This window comes from Episyrphus balteatus, chromosome 2 (genome assembly GCF_945859705.1).
Source record: "Episyrphus balteatus chromosome 2, idEpiBalt1.1, whole genome shotgun sequence".
Taxonomy (NCBI): domain Eukaryota; kingdom Metazoa; phylum Arthropoda; class Insecta; order Diptera; family Syrphidae; genus Episyrphus; species Episyrphus balteatus.
In genome coordinates, this window is record NC_079135.1 from 63,046,527 (window position 1) to 63,061,675 (window position 15,149).

Below are 15,149 nucleotides of genomic sequence, written 5' to 3' on the forward strand. Positions count from 1 at the left end.
TGGTGTCTTTACTACAAATGTAAATTGATCTCTGTCGAGTAACCATTTCAATCCCAGAATCGACGCTTTGTGGTCTTCTTGGAATACAATCGAATTTTGCTCCTCATAGTTCATGTTTTCTATGAGAGCTCTGGAATTCGAACTCCATTTTCTTAGCTCGAAACCTGCACTCTTTAGTATGAGGTCAATTTCTTTCGATAACTTTATTGCTTCAACTTCAGAATCAGCACCTGTGGCGCAGTCATCCATGTAGAAGTCTATTCCATATCTTTCGCACATTGCACCAAGGCTCTCACTGCATTGTGAGCCGATGATGCCATTCCATACGTGACTACCGTGAGCCAGTATTCTCTTAATCTTTCCTTTGGGCTTTCCCTCCAATAAATTCTTTGAAGGTCCCACTGTTCTTTCGCAATCTTTACCATTCGGAACATCATCTTGATGTCTACACTAATCGCAACTCTATGCCTTCTGAAACGCATTAGAATATTGTGCAGATCCATTTGTAGTTTCTCTCCTACCATCTGAACATCGTTCAACGATATTCCATTGGTTGTTTTACAGCTGGCGGCAAAGACCACTTGGAACTTCTTTGTGACGCAATGGTGTGGAATGTGATAAATTGTTTGGTTATGACGCCTTTCAACAACAGGAGTCATATGACCAGATCTTTCGTACTCTCTCATGAAGTCAACATACTTCCCTTTCAGCTCAGCATCTCTTTCCAACTTTCTTTCCAAGGCAAAAAACCTTCGCTTCGCTATGAGCTCGGCAGTGCCTATGTCTTTCCATGATTCCTTTAAAGGAATCGTTACAACAAACTTTCCAGAACTGTCACGTCTATACGTGTTTTGGAAATTTTGTTCCACCAGCTCTTCTTCTTTCGATCTTGTGAACGAGGGTTTAATCTCGTCTAATAACCATAATCTCTTTAGTGCTTCATGTAACTGTTCGTTACTCAAAGCTATTGTGTATGTCTGTCCAAATTCTTTCCCAGAGAGAAACTCTCCCTGCTGTCCTAAGACTATCTTTCCAAAAGTGGTTTTTAAACAAACCACACTATCTGTCCGTCTGTCCATCTTTCCAAACATGGCTAATAGGAATTTGCATCCTAGCAGCAGGTCCACTGGACCCTCTTTCCAATAATCAGGATCGGCCAATGGCAGCTCTTGAGATGTATCGTTAACCATACATGTCAAGTTCTGTGCTGGCCTCCACTGATCTTCTTTCGGCAAAACCCAAAATTCTCGCTCAACTGTCGTCTCTTTCGAAAACCATGGTCTAATCTTTAGTATGGTTTTATGTTTGATGTGAAGCGACTGACCGCTAATCCCCATCGCTTTCCTTGATACCTGTTCTTTCGTTACCATTAATCTTTCCACCAATTGGCTATTCACCAGATTGGCCTGAGATGTACAACATGTCTTTTAAAATCTTTCCATGATGTCTTGCTGCCAGTATCGTCCGAATCGTCTTTCTGTCGTTCTTTTCTATCGCACTCCATATTCTTTCGTTTCATAGCTTTCCCCATCGTATCTTTCCTGTCTTTCCGTACGATTTTACGGCGCTTTGCTGGCACACCATCTAGTCAATCGGGTTTTTGCTTTCGTCCGCTGGTCTGTCCACTTCTGTTCTTTCCTTGCTCCTGGACTCGGAGCACTATCAAGTCTTCCTTGTTCATTTCTTTGCTCGGGCACATCATGCTGTTGTGCATTCGGCGACCAGGGCATCTGGTACATGGGCCTTGGAAGCACTCTTTCGCTGAATGTCCGTTCTTTAGACAATTCGGACAGATGTTTCTGTCCCTCACTAAGTTCTGTCTCGCTTGAAGTGTCAATGCTTGGAACTCCGGGCAGTCCCAAAGCGGATGTGTCATTGAAAATCATGCCTGACACGGTTTCTTTCGGCTTTCGTCTGTGCGGCCAGCTCGTGATGACAGTGGCCTTCTATTCTGCTGTCGATCTGTCGCTCTTTCCGGTTGTCTGTTCACTTGTCTTTCGACCTGCCTCAGGAAATCTCTCTTCTTTCGTAAGGGCGATCATGCGTTGTATTGCATTGATGGCCACCTGTAGAGCATATTCGGTATTGCTGCTATCCATTCTGTCCAACTTTCCAATCTATCCAATTTTCCAATCTGTCCAACTTTCCAATCTATCCAACTTTCCAACCTGTCCAACTTTCCAATCTATCCAACTTTCCAACCTATCCAACTTTCCAACCTGTTCAACCTTCCAATCTATCCAACTTTCCAACCTGTCCAACTTTCCAATCTACCGAACTTTCCAACCTATCGAACTTTCCAACCTGTCCAACTTTCCAATCTATCCAACTTTCCAACCTATCCAACTTTCCAACCTATCGAACTTTCCAACCTATCGAACTTTCCAATCTATCGAACTTTCCAACCTATCCAACTTTCCAACCTATCGAACTTTCCAACCTATCGAACTTTCCAATCTATCCAACTTTCCAACCTGTCCAACTTTCCAATCTATCCAACTTTCCAACCTATCCAACTTTCCAACCTATCGAACTTTCCAACCTATCGAAATTTCCAATCTATCGAACTTTCCAATCTATCCAACTTTCCAACCTGTCCAACTTTCCAATCTATCCAACTTTCCAACCTATCCAACTTTCCAACCTATCGAACTTTCCAACCTATCGAACTTTCCAATCTATCGAACTTTCCAATCTATCCAACTTTCCAACCTGTCCAACTTTCCAATCTATCGAATCTGTCCAATCTATCGAATCTGTCCAATCTATCGAATCTGATTAAATAATCAAAACAGCATTAATACCTGAAAACCTGAAATTAAAAATAACAAAGATAACAAGGAGAATCGAACTAGAGAATGACGGTTCACTCAGCCCGGCTCAGCCCTACGTCCACGACTCATCCCTATTAACTGAGAGAATCGCTCTTTGATTTCAAGCATGAGTACGTACTGAGGACTCACCAACTCCAACTCGACTCAATCCTGTTTTTTAAAAATAAAATAAAAGTCAAAAATGAAATAATAATAAAAGAATATATGATTTGTGTGTGTTTGCTGTATTGTTGTTGTAGCCAAATTGGCTATTCTGTCCATCTGTCCACTTGCAAGTTTTCTTTCCAAGCTTATGGCAACTACACATAATTAAATGTTTTGAGTTCCTGCTTTTTCTTTCCATTTTGTTTTTGGCGACTCGCATTTATGCTTTGAGTCCCATTCTTTCGCTCTTTCCATCTTTCCCTATCATGCTTTTTAAATACCTTGATAAATCTTACCTCTTTCCTAACATCTGTCCATTAAAGTCGTGCAATCGACAACTGAGATGCACTCTATCGACTTTCCCAACAATCAATCCAGAATAATCGAATAATATTAATATTCAAAATCTGAGTCTTATGACATTTGAAAAAATGAAAAAATAAATAAATAAAAACAACTTTCCTTCAAAAGTTGTATTTCAATAACAACAACAAAAGAAAACAAACCAAAATCTATCCTTCTCTTTCCTACGGATTCATATTTTCTTTCCGTACCACAATAACCAATATTTCTTTCCAACTTACCATAGCACATACATGCCTCTCTTTCCGATAGAAGATATATTTTCTTCTTTTCTTTCCAAATATTTTTTCTGTCCAAACAACCATAGCACATACGTGCCTCTCTTTCCGATAGAAGATATATTTTTCTTCTTTTCTTTCCAAAACATTCTCTGTCCCAACAACAATACAACAAACAAAAAAAAATTAAAAGCATGATAGAATATTTTTTCGATAAAAATATTATTTTCTTTCCAAAACTCTGACACCCATTCTCTTGATATGAGTGCTTTTCTTTCCAAAATTTAAAATATTTTCTTTCTCAAATAATAATAAGAAATAAAATAAAAAAAATTATGTTTTTTTCTTTCGTAAAATATCGAACTTTATTTCTTTCCGTCTTTCCTTTGAAAATTATATCTTTCCCTTTCCGATGAACGAACCTGAGCAATATAGCAGATTTCGTTCCCTTTTTCTTTCCAAAAAAAAATATACCTCTTTCTTTCCAAAAAAAAATCAACAGATTTCGCACACACACGCACACATGTATCTCATCTAGAATGTTCTTTCCGAACAATACAAGAATTGTCTTTCCTACTTTCCGCTAACTCCGTTCTAGTCTCTCCCCCCGTCATGGCACACAACCACAACGAGTATTCTCTTTGAGAAGGAAGAGAACATGATTCCAAACGGAAAAACTTTAAACCGCTCATGAAAAAAATCTCAAATTCCCTAACACACCACTATTCGTATCTCTCTCGTACTTTTCTATCGGATAAATTTCATCCTTTTCCTCTTTTCGTTCTATCAAATTCTTTCCAGTATATTAAATTATCTATTTCTTAAACTTTCGACCTTGTAAAAAACTTTACTACTGTCCCTACAGCAACACAACACTCACGAAATAATGTTTTTTTTTTTTTTATATGTGGACTGTATTTCTTACTTTGGTTTCTTTCCAAATTTTCTTTCTCTTTCGCTTTAAATTTTCTGTCGACTCTTTCGTTTGATTTAATCTATCGACTTTGAGCTATCGTGTTTTTTTGTTTTGTTCTAACTAAACTCCCTGAACCGTTTGCGCGTCGCACTGCAAGTGGGGAAAATATTCCATTCATCGCTGCGCAACCGGTTCAGTATCTCTTTCCCCATGCACACTGTATGTATACATGTATGCAACTCTTTCCATAGAAACAACTGTGTTGCTTGAACTGTCACTGTGTTGCCTTTACCATGGTGGTTGATGGCATTCTTTCGTTCGCCTGTACGGCGTACTCTTTCGCTCTTGTAGGAATACAAGTAAATACAACTGATGTGTGTGTATCATATTTTGATCTCTCGAAGGAGAATAATGAAAAAGAAAAATGTGTGCATGTGCGCTGTTGTCTTTCGTTTTCGTGCAGAAAAATGAAATGCCGTTGTGGCGTATTCTTTCGTCTCTTGTAAGAGAATGGAATTGTGTGCATGTGTGCCGTTTTGGCATATTCTCTCGTTTTGAGCAAAGGCAAAATAAGGCGCCGTTATTGCATATTCTCTCGCTTCTTTTAAGAAGAAATAAAACTAAAACAGAGTGTGTGTCGTTGTGGCACATTCTTTCGAGTAAGGGGAATACATTCAAAATGCCGCTATGGCATACTCTTTCGTTTTAATATAAATGGAATGATCTCACCATCTCTCCGTTTGTGCAGATTTGCTACAAACTCTATCCTTGCGTGTCTCAACATGTCGCTTCTTTCCGTTGGGATTTGAATTTGTTGTGTAACTACATACATATCACCAGAGCTTTTCGTTCGATTTTTGCACTTATTTGCACAATCTTTCCCGCACTTTCGGATCTATCCGCACAATCTTTCGACATTCTTTCCACTTTCGCATGCGTGTGCTCTTTCCGCATAAAATTACCATAAACACGCACATCAAAACATACATATATATTCTTTCCGCGACACGCATGAACTTTCCACGGCGCTGGTTCAAATTTGTCTCGAATGACCAATGTTTTAGCACAAGTCTAAGGACAAGCACTAATCGTATAAGCTGAAAATAATTATTTAAATGAAACAAACGATTTAACGTGGAAAAGCCGAAGCAAAAACCACGATCAGATTTTTTATTCTCTCCAATGATAAAACTTTCCGTTAACAAAAATATCTTTCCGATAACCAAACTTTCTGTCCGAATCTTTCCGCTTTCGTCTTAATACTAAAAATAAAATGGTTTCTCTCCAATAAGAAGGAGAGAAAACATAGAAACATAGAACGAGAGCACAAAGTAGCTCTGTTCAACTATCCAAAAACATCGAACGAGAGTTGATGAACTCTTCGTTCGATACACTCACAGTCACAAGAACCTCATAAGGTGTGGTGAGTTTGATTTTGTGAGGTTTTTCGAATTCTGGCGTACCCTCACAGCTTGTGAGCCTCATAAAAATTGTGATCTCCTTCAGAGCAGGTCACAACTCACAAATTACTAGAGTTTTGACATTTTTTATTTCCATAAATGTTTTGAGAACAAATAATTTTAGTTTTTTTATTTGTTAGTCAATAAAAATGGAATTAGACCTTATTTTGTTGTATCTAGTCATAATCCCATATGACTTTCTTAATAATTTATATCTTTTCTGTAAGAAACTCAGGACTATCGTCACAGTAGCTTTTGCTGTATCGAAATCAAATTCTCATTGAATCTGGAAAAAAGCCTTCAATCAGGTTAAAACTATCAAGAGCAAGTGCTCTCCTAAACAGCACGAGACGAACAAAATAAACCCAGAGTGGGCAACGTTATTTTTGGCCCAGCATTAGGATTTCATGCGTGAGACTCAAACACCGTTGAAAGAAAGAATTTACAAACTAGCTGCCAGTCCAGTGGACTGGTTGGTTACAAGAAACACAAAGCTGTGGATGACATCGATTCTGGTAAGCTATTTTTTTCTAGATTCTATGGTGTCTAACTAGCTTGTTAAATTTATAGACAATTGTCCACCATCTGTGCTGAAGAAGCTTTCCAATAAACAAAGTAATGCTTAAAAACCTGCGTCAAGCCACCGAAGTTGATGTCAATCGCAAACAACATAAAAAGACTATATAGCAAAACGCTTAAAAGCAGCAGCGGCAACATCATCGACAAGTGCGCATACAACAATTACAACAACTTCAGTATATCAGCCCCAAACACCAAAAATAATAAACAGAGTCTAATGACGTCCGCAGTTGAAGTTCCTTAGCCTAATTGGCAATTTTTAGTCATCACAGGTAAACCCATAATTTAGGATTTTTAGATCAGACTATTTTCAAAAGCTTTATATTTGTTAGGTTGACACAATAAATTAACAGGCCAAAATCAGCCTCCAGTTGACCACAAGATACAAATAAGGCCAATTGTCAATGATTCAAGCCTTTAAATCATTCCACACTACAACGGCCAGCTCACAATCATCACCCACGGCAACAGCAACAATAGCAACAAGAAGCCAATGCCAAAGCATTAGCGTATGCCCTTATGCAGCCATAATGCAACTACCAGACCATAAGCAATACCCCAAGTTCCGCAAACACTGTGTGTTTCAATTTTGTTTTGATCGATCTCAAATTCACCAAAAGATCACCAATCGCAGACTCTGTTGAAAAATTTTATTTGTTTTGATTTACAAAAATCTTTCCTTAATTCTAGAAATTATAGATTTATATTTTTTTAGAAAAATTATTTTATTAAAACGCATCTTACAATAAAAATAACGTATGAATGCAACCAAAATCATAAATTTGAAGTGTTTTTTCTCAGATACGTGGGTTTGCGCCATCTACTAAATGGCAGGCGAAATGGGGTTCAAAAGACAAGCGTTCAAGCTCCATTTGTCTTACAAGCATATTAATATACACGACCTGGTGCAAGTGTTGATTCCTCCGTCACCGATGAGAACAGATGGAGAGTTTTTTGTATACTCTTAAAGATGGGGACATAAACCTCTCGGCAATTCTGAATGCAAAGAAAATGGGCTCAACATTGAGTACCTTCTCGAATACAAAGAGAATCAATTGCGTATGTGTAGTTTTGTCTTAAAATTGAAAAGAAAATATTATATATTCTTTCAATAAAAAGAATTACTTCTCAATCTTACCTCATACAGAGGATGCAACAAATACTCGAACAGTCATTAACCTTCCATCCAATCAAAATATATTGTTTTGGTTGTAACTGTTAAAATAAAACAAAACTAAATAAGCCCACCCGCCAAAATAAACATATCAGCAAACCTCATTGGTGTCGAATTCGAAAGCAGCCATCGAATGTTAGTTCAAACCTCTGGAGTTAATTACAACGTCCTCTGGAGTAAATTGCAACAGTCCGCTTTGTTGCATTTTTGTCGAGGGGTATCACGTATACTCGCCCATTTGCAATTGCAAAAAATCACATCGAATATCAGAACATCTAACAGGAACTTAATGACGTTTGGAAACAAATGTGCGAATGTGATTTCCCATGCAACTAATATGGCCTTGAAAGCCCAAACCAAGAAATTGCCTTTTTAGATCACTCCATATTCCTGCATTAGATTGGAATGATGTTTTTGTATAAGTTAATTTTGATTTGGTTTTTGGCTTACCTCATTTTTTTTTAACAAAAGAAAATGCAGCCCCAGCAGATTTAGTACAGAACATCCATTTTTTTTCTAAACAGGCGGATGCGGTCGTGAATGATGCATTACACAATTCTAGTTGGTTTGATATTCCATTTTTTTTTGTTTGCTGAAAAATATTAATTTTAAACTTATGGTTCATTCGAAATAATATAAACAAGGGAGAAATTACTTATTTTTTTGACAGTTCCAATAATTATAGCCTACTTCGAGTTGAAATTTTCGGTCTGGTAAATAAGGTGTATGGATGTTATTGTTGATGAAGAAATTTGTCTACATCGAAGGTTGTTTGGTATATTCAGTTTGATAAAAAAAATAGCCATTTATTCATAAGTGAAATTGAATTACTTATATAAATAATTTGGAGGAGGTTGTAATCCATTAGTTGGAAGTGTTGTTAAATAATTTTTATATTTCCTGCATATGTGCATGAAATATGTTTGGTTATTGAGTCCGATTTGTGAGCGTGTTTTGAAGAATTCTTTGTCAACATTTATGCGTTCGTATTTAAATTCCATGTTTGCCTTTGTTTTCCAGCTTAATTCGTCTGAACGTATCAGATTCTCTGTACCAGCAAACCAGAGAGATCAAATTTTTGTAGTCCTTCATTGCCACCAAGACGGACAACCAATTTGTCGTCCTTTTTTTGACAAGATTGCGGAGTTTTGTTGCTTTGGGTGAGAACGAAATAAGTTTTGGGCTAGCCATTGGAGTTGCGGCACCTTTGCCGATACTTTAAGTCAAAGTGGCAATCTTTTCACATTCACTCTTCAATTGATCAACCTAATATGGACGCTTTGAGAGCCATTGTTTTCCTAAAAGTAAAAATCTTTATTTACAAAAAGCGGAGAAGGATTGCATTCACTTATTGTGCATGACTTATTGTGCATGCAATCAATACTACTTGCCGTTGTAATAGGTAACTCATGCCATCCGATGCCGGTGATCCAAACACTTCCAAACTAAAATCTCATCTTTTGATGAGTTTCACGTTCTTTTGAGTCTCTCTGACTGCCTGGTACAGGTTGGAGTCCATCTCGACGAATGTCTTGAACTGCGCCAAGTTTACACTCTTCTTATAAACAAGTGCAATTATATCATCAAATGCAAAAATTAAGTTGGGATTGTTAAAAAAAATTATTAATTTCTTGAGAGTTTATTAATTCTAAAATATGTGAATTGAATATTGTTTTTTTTTTTATCTGACAAATCAGCTGGTTGTCAAAATAAGAAACTCACCTCTATCGTGGTGAATTTGTTGTGAGGTTAAAGGCCCCAGCCCATAGAATCCGTTGCGTCCGTTCCGTCAATCCATCCGTTGAAGTTGAAGTTTGGGACAGAAAGGGGTGACCCATAGAATACGTCGTACGACGGATTGCTTTTTGACAGCTCACTTCAAATTCCTAGGTGTGTTCGATTTTTTTTCGCTGAATGTGCTCTAAGGAAGTTCTGAAACAATTTTTAAGAATTATCGTTGCTCTTTTTTGTAAAATAAAAGGGAATTTCTGATATTTTCTGATGTAAACAACTTTTAAGAGTTAAATTTGTTTTGTTTTTGCTCCCAAAGTTATTTTCTGATGTTTTTTCTCGAATTTTTTGTTTTGTACTTTTATAATTTTTACTTTGCTATAATATCCGATGTTATTTTTTCGTTAAAATGTTCGCTGTTGACTCTAGAGACTTAAAAATTTTTCGTTTCACTTCAGCTGAGTACTATAGGCTTTACGTTTAAATTTGCACAAGCTCTTCATATAATATATTCCTTAAAACAAAAGGTTTAAATATTTTTGTTTTAACATTTTAAGGGTATTCATGGTGAATTCACATATCTAATTAAATTCAGAAATAAAATAGGGAGTTAAATGCTACTTTTATTACAATTAATTCACTAATGAATACTGAAATTTCACAACTCATAAAATCGGAGAAGAAAAGAACGCAGTTCATTTAGTTCTGAAATTCCCCGGTGTGCACTCTCAAACAGAAAAATGAACAGATCTATTGTTGACAACCAATGTCAAACCATACGACGGATGAAAAAGTAGAAAGTTGGGCAACTTCTTCCGTCGAAACCGTCCGTCTCCGTCCGATCCGTCGCTTATGGGTCGCTTCCCATAAGAACGTGTGTATTTTATCGAGCTGTCAGTCAAAAACTTCGACGGAACGGACGCAACGGATTCTATGGGCTGGGGCCTTTATGAGCTTTTTCGCAGAATACGAAATTGTGACAACCTCATAAGAAACCTCACAAAAAAAACCTCACAAAAAATTGTGAGTTGTGAGCATCACAATTGAGTTAACTCCAGAATAGCCCTGTGAACCTTTTGCGGAATTTTCTATTTTTCTGCAAAGTAGAAAATTATCTCGTTACGTGAATACCCTTAGTGATAATCAATTCTCTTTAATTTGAGAGCAGAATAGACAAAAGATATATTAGGGGTATTCACGTAAACGCGGAAATCCCATAGAAACCGTAGAATTCTCTATCGGTAGAAATGAGCTGTCAAAATTTGTTATAGGAAAAATATTCTGCAAATCATAGAATTTTATCTCACAAATTTGAAGCAGAAACCGTAGAAAAAAAATCTGATAAACTTTGGGTGTGTTCAATCACCTATCGGATAGGCTATCTGGGATGCCCGTATATGGAATATCTTTTCGAAAGCGATTTATGTCTTATTATTCAGATAACCACCAATAAAATATGTTAATATTGAAAAGAGAATATTATTTTATTTGAGGAAATTACATTTTTGTTATTGTTGCATATCTAGTATTTGCAAAATTAGCTTGACTTTATTTTTGTAATTGAACAAATTTTATAAGTTCAATTTGACGTTTAACAAACAACTTTTTGTTTCCCCTGTTTACGCAATTATTTTCTGCTGGGGTGTTCATTTAAACCTTTTGCGGAATTTTCTATTTTTCTGCAAAGTAGAAAATTATCTCGTTACGTGAATACCCTTATTAAAAATAAGCTGAAAAATGGGGTTTGATGAAAATTGTCTCATAAGTGTGAACGAAAAATATAATTCAGCCATCAGGCCATCAGGCCAAATGACAATCGGTCTGTTAGTTAGTCAATGTGAACCCCCCTAATGGATTATCACTGTCTGCCGGACAGACATGTCGTTCAATTGACTAACTCCACAGTTTTCAAGCAATTGCTTTCGAGAGATTCCAGCGTCCTGCAAGAGCTTTTATTTGGATCATGTCTTTTAAAGCTTCGTACTTATACTTGGTTTGTCTCTTAATAGAGTATGGAGGGATGTCAATACAGTCCATTCAATTGCAAAATGCGGCGTTAGAGTATTTTAATAATAAGTAAATTCAATCAGTTTTTGTACGAGTGGGTTTGGTTGAATATAGTTTTGTTGGTCCCTTTTGCTTTTCAATACAAGATCTAAAGAATAACAAAACAAAACAAAACAAAATTGATAAACTCTTATTTAATTAACATACGGGGTTCTAGAAGATCACATACATATCTTACAACATGAAGAGATTCGCCAGAGAAACTCGTATCTCGACGACACTTCTTAACGCGTCTAGTTCCTTATCAATGTCAATTTCAAGAGCACTACTTCGAAACTGATTTAACAACAAAAAAGTCAATTCATTGGTTGACATAATATAACTGATGTTGTGGTAGCACAATCGTATACCACCTGCCTAAAAATATGTTGTCAATTAGCGCCCGATGTTCCTCGCAAGCAACATCTGACCCGTACAACATTGATGTTGTCTGATAATGTTGCAGGGTTCTAAAAAAAAACAAAAGTTAGTTGAAAAAATCATCAACAAAGTTTGGGTCAACTTACTTTAGCAGATCCAAACTTCAACGAAACTGCTAAAGTTGATATGTTGATAGGCGCAGACCATTTCTTTGAGCTTTTATCGATTGGTCAGATCAAATTGGAAGAGAAGCTTACTCTTCAAAAGACGCTTTTTGGATGGGTCGTTTCGGGATCATATGATTCATCAGATGTATCAGCTTGGACAGTTTGCCTTGTAGGAGGGGAGCAGCTGTCGACAGACGAATATCTTCACGAACGTGTTGAAAAGTTGTTTGAAATAGATAACTTCTGAGCTTCTCAACCCTTGAAGAAGAAAAATGTGAAGAACATTTCAAAAATACGATAGAGAAAAATGGGGAAGGCAGATATGTTGTGAGTTTTCTTTTTAAAGAAGATCCATTGGCATTAGGAGAATCCTTTGAACTAGCATCATATACCTCCAAAGACTCAACATTTTGGTGGGCTATGGGAGGCCGCCGTGAAGTCAGCCAAAAAACATCTCGTTCGAATCGTCGGGGAAACTCCCCTTACCTTTGAAGAACTGTCAACTGTTTTGGCTGATATAAAAGCCATATTGAATTCCCGTCCAATGTATGGGATGCCCAATGACCCGAGTGATGAAGAAGTCCTTACTCCTGGTCATTTTTTAATTGGTGGTCCATTAAATTCAATAGTCGAACCAGTGGTCAATGACTACAAGATGTCTGCGTTGAAGAGATGGCGACAGCTGACTTTGATAAAGCAGCATTTTTGGAATCGATGGTCGAAGGAATATCTGGTGGACTTACAAAGACGAGTAAAATGGTCTGATTCGTCTCAAAATGTCAAAATTAATAGTCTAGTTCTCGTTGGGGATGAAAATGCACCTCCACAAAACTGGCTAATGGGACGAATAACAAATTTGATTGAATCTTCAGATGGGAAGGTTCGTGTTGTTGATATCAAAACCAAAAATAGCGTGATTCGAAGATCGATTCATCGGATAGCACCACTACCCCTAGATGATTGAAGATACCCTTTGGATACTTCAAGGCGGGCAGGATGTTTAAGCTACGAACTCCGAATAATATTTTTATATTATCATTTATTTTACTATACACAATGTTATATCTTTGAAGTATTATATGCATTTGTATTAAACTTTAAGTAATGAAAATGAAGCAAAAAATAATTAATCTTAATTAATACTAAATTGAACTAAATAGTCAACACTAAAACTTTGCTGAATTTCTCTCTTATAATTTAACGAAAAATGAACATAAGGATTGTCGAATAAATTTAAAAGAAATGATATCGTTGAACTGGCCACGACAAGACAGACGTGTGTTTTAATTAGCAGCAAGTACTTCAAATATACATATAAAATATCTTATAAAGTTGGACTTGTCTTTTTCATTTAATTTTAATTTCGATTGTGAAAACTATCACAAGAAACACCGAGCGTTGGTCTTTAATGATGATGAAATATGTTTAATTCAGTTTCATATTAAGTGTGAGCTTTAAATTTATTTAGTTATTGGTATGTGTCAAAATTTTGTATGGATTTGATTGGTCGTTTACGTTTACCATTTTAGAACTTTTACCCAGAGTTAACACCATAGCATACCTACTCTACTCTTTATTTATGTGGAAATGTACATATCGGTAGATAAGATAGTAGCTAATACGAGGAGAAAAAAGACCTTTTAAAATTAAGCGATCCTACCTTAAATTAAGAAGATTTCTGCATTGTTTTTTGTTAAGATGACTTCCGTCTTAAATTAAGTTGATAAATCACATTAATTTCTTGAATGCGCAAATAAGATGATCTTCCGAGATCATTTTTTTTTATGTAGAAACATTTTAATACAAATAAGAACTGGCATCCACTGGGGATCGAACCTACAAGTTTTGGGTCACTAGTGCCTTACCATCGTGCTATCTCACTTTTGGAAATGATTATGATAAACTGCAACTAAAGCTTAAGTGTGACTATTATTTAAAATATTTTTTTTCCTTTTATTTAGAGCAGATATCCTCTTATTTTAAAGTGGTGAAATTTAATGTGAGCATCATATTATTTTAAGGTCCGAAGTGCCCATTTTTCTCCGCGTAAACATACCGTCGCTCTAGAATTGGGTTGCCGTATATGCTATTGAAAGCCTATGTATATACGGGAACCCAATTCTAGGGCGACGATTACATAGAAATGTGTAGACTTATGCATATAGAAAAATTTATCAAACTTCAAAATTTAGTTTGAAAATGTACATGCAAAAATATGATTTCAAAATTTGTCCCGCAAGAAAATTTTTCAAATCTGTTATCCCTAGGGACTCTCCAGAATTACCTACTCCGAACGATTCTAAAACTCTGCCATTCCATTTTAACTTTGAAGACATTTTGACGTTCTAAAAAATTCAAGAAGTTTCAAGAAAAACTAATTAAATGTAGCCAAAATATTACCAGATAAAGACGGTAACGGATAAAGAATTGCCAAACGAAAATGCCACCTCCCTGTTCCTTTGGGAGGTGGCAAAGTACTACTAGTAGTTTAATAGCGATTTTCAATGGAACGCCACGTCGGCTAAGAGTGCAACCTCACAAATCCCTTTTTTTGCAAAAATGAGATTCAGAAATCAAGAAGGCATTGAAATTTACATCTGCATTTAAGAAAAAAGTAGAAAAAAATGCCTAAGAAACTCGAAAAAGAAATTCAAGTAGCGTGAAAGTTACGTGAAAACCTTGTAAATCCGCATTGTTGCAAAGAATAGGTCTGTGAATTATTAGTTTCTGTTAAAGAAAATATTATTGTGACAAATTTTGATTATAACTGTAAAAACTTGGAAAGGTAAGTCTTTTAGTTATAAAATATCTTAAAAACATTTATGTTGAAGTCAATTATTTAAGTAAAATACATTTTTCTGTCCTCAATGAATATACGAGCTTTTCTTCGGTAAAAATGAGTCGATTTTCAGCTTTTTGTGTATTTGGGAAAGTAAATGATGCTTAAATTTGTGTTTTAAACAAATTTTCAGAGAATTATTTCTTGAGAATGTATAAAAACACAACACATACGCGTAAGTTTACCTTCAGCCTCATTTTCTTTGTTTTTATTGTTTCTGTGGGTTTTCAAATATTTTTTTTTGAAAAATTTAACTTGCTTAAAGCTAAGAAATTGTTTAATTGTAATATAATAAAA

General features: G+C 36.0%; 2 protein-coding genes and 2 long non-coding RNA genes across 5 annotated transcripts in view; 2 read left to right on the plus strand and 2 right to left on the minus strand.

Moving 5' to 3' along the window:
- Positions 1-257: 257 nt before the first annotated feature.
- LOC129909475 (uncharacterized) lies at positions 258-1,337 on the minus strand. Its single transcript, XM_055986554.1, has one exon. The coding sequence runs from the start codon at positions 1,335-1,337 to the stop codon at positions 258-260; it is 1,080 nt and encodes a 359-aa protein (XP_055842529.1).
- A 4,583-nt stretch (positions 1,338-5,920) lies between these two features.
- On the plus strand, positions 5,921-7,253 carry LOC129912533 (uncharacterized). The gene is made up of 3 exons (XR_008771849.1): positions 5,921-6,450; positions 6,506-6,786; positions 6,847-7,253. It is a non-coding gene; the product is annotated as an uncharacterized LOC129912533 (long non-coding RNA).
- A 2-nt stretch (positions 7,254-7,255) lies between these two features.
- On the minus strand, positions 7,256-8,983 carry LOC129912528 (uncharacterized). Of its 2 annotated transcripts, XR_008771842.1 has the most exons (6): positions 8,520-8,983; positions 8,344-8,444; positions 8,139-8,280; positions 7,789-8,078; positions 7,653-7,729; positions 7,256-7,589 (listed from the first exon to the last, which is right to left on the minus strand). It is a non-coding gene; the product is annotated as an uncharacterized LOC129912528 (long non-coding RNA). The 2 variants fall into 2 exon arrangements; XR_008771841.1 differs by having other exon boundaries at positions 7,258-7,589; positions 8,344-8,983.
- A 5,697-nt stretch (positions 8,984-14,680) lies between these two features.
- The window catches only part of LOC129912525 (uncharacterized), a 68,973-nt gene continuing 68,504 nt past the window's right edge, over positions 14,681-15,149 (plus strand). Inside the window, exon 1 of the mRNA XM_055990815.1 lies at positions 14,681-14,798. The gene's annotated coding sequence lies outside the window, so the exon portion shown is untranslated. The remainder of the gene's footprint in view (positions 14,799-15,149) is intronic.

Excerpts from the sequence above, each read along its gene's own strand:
- LOC129909475 (XM_055986554.1), bottom strand. The coding sequence starts at position 1,337 with ATGGGGATTAGCGGTCAGTCGCTTCACATCAAACATAAAACCATACTA.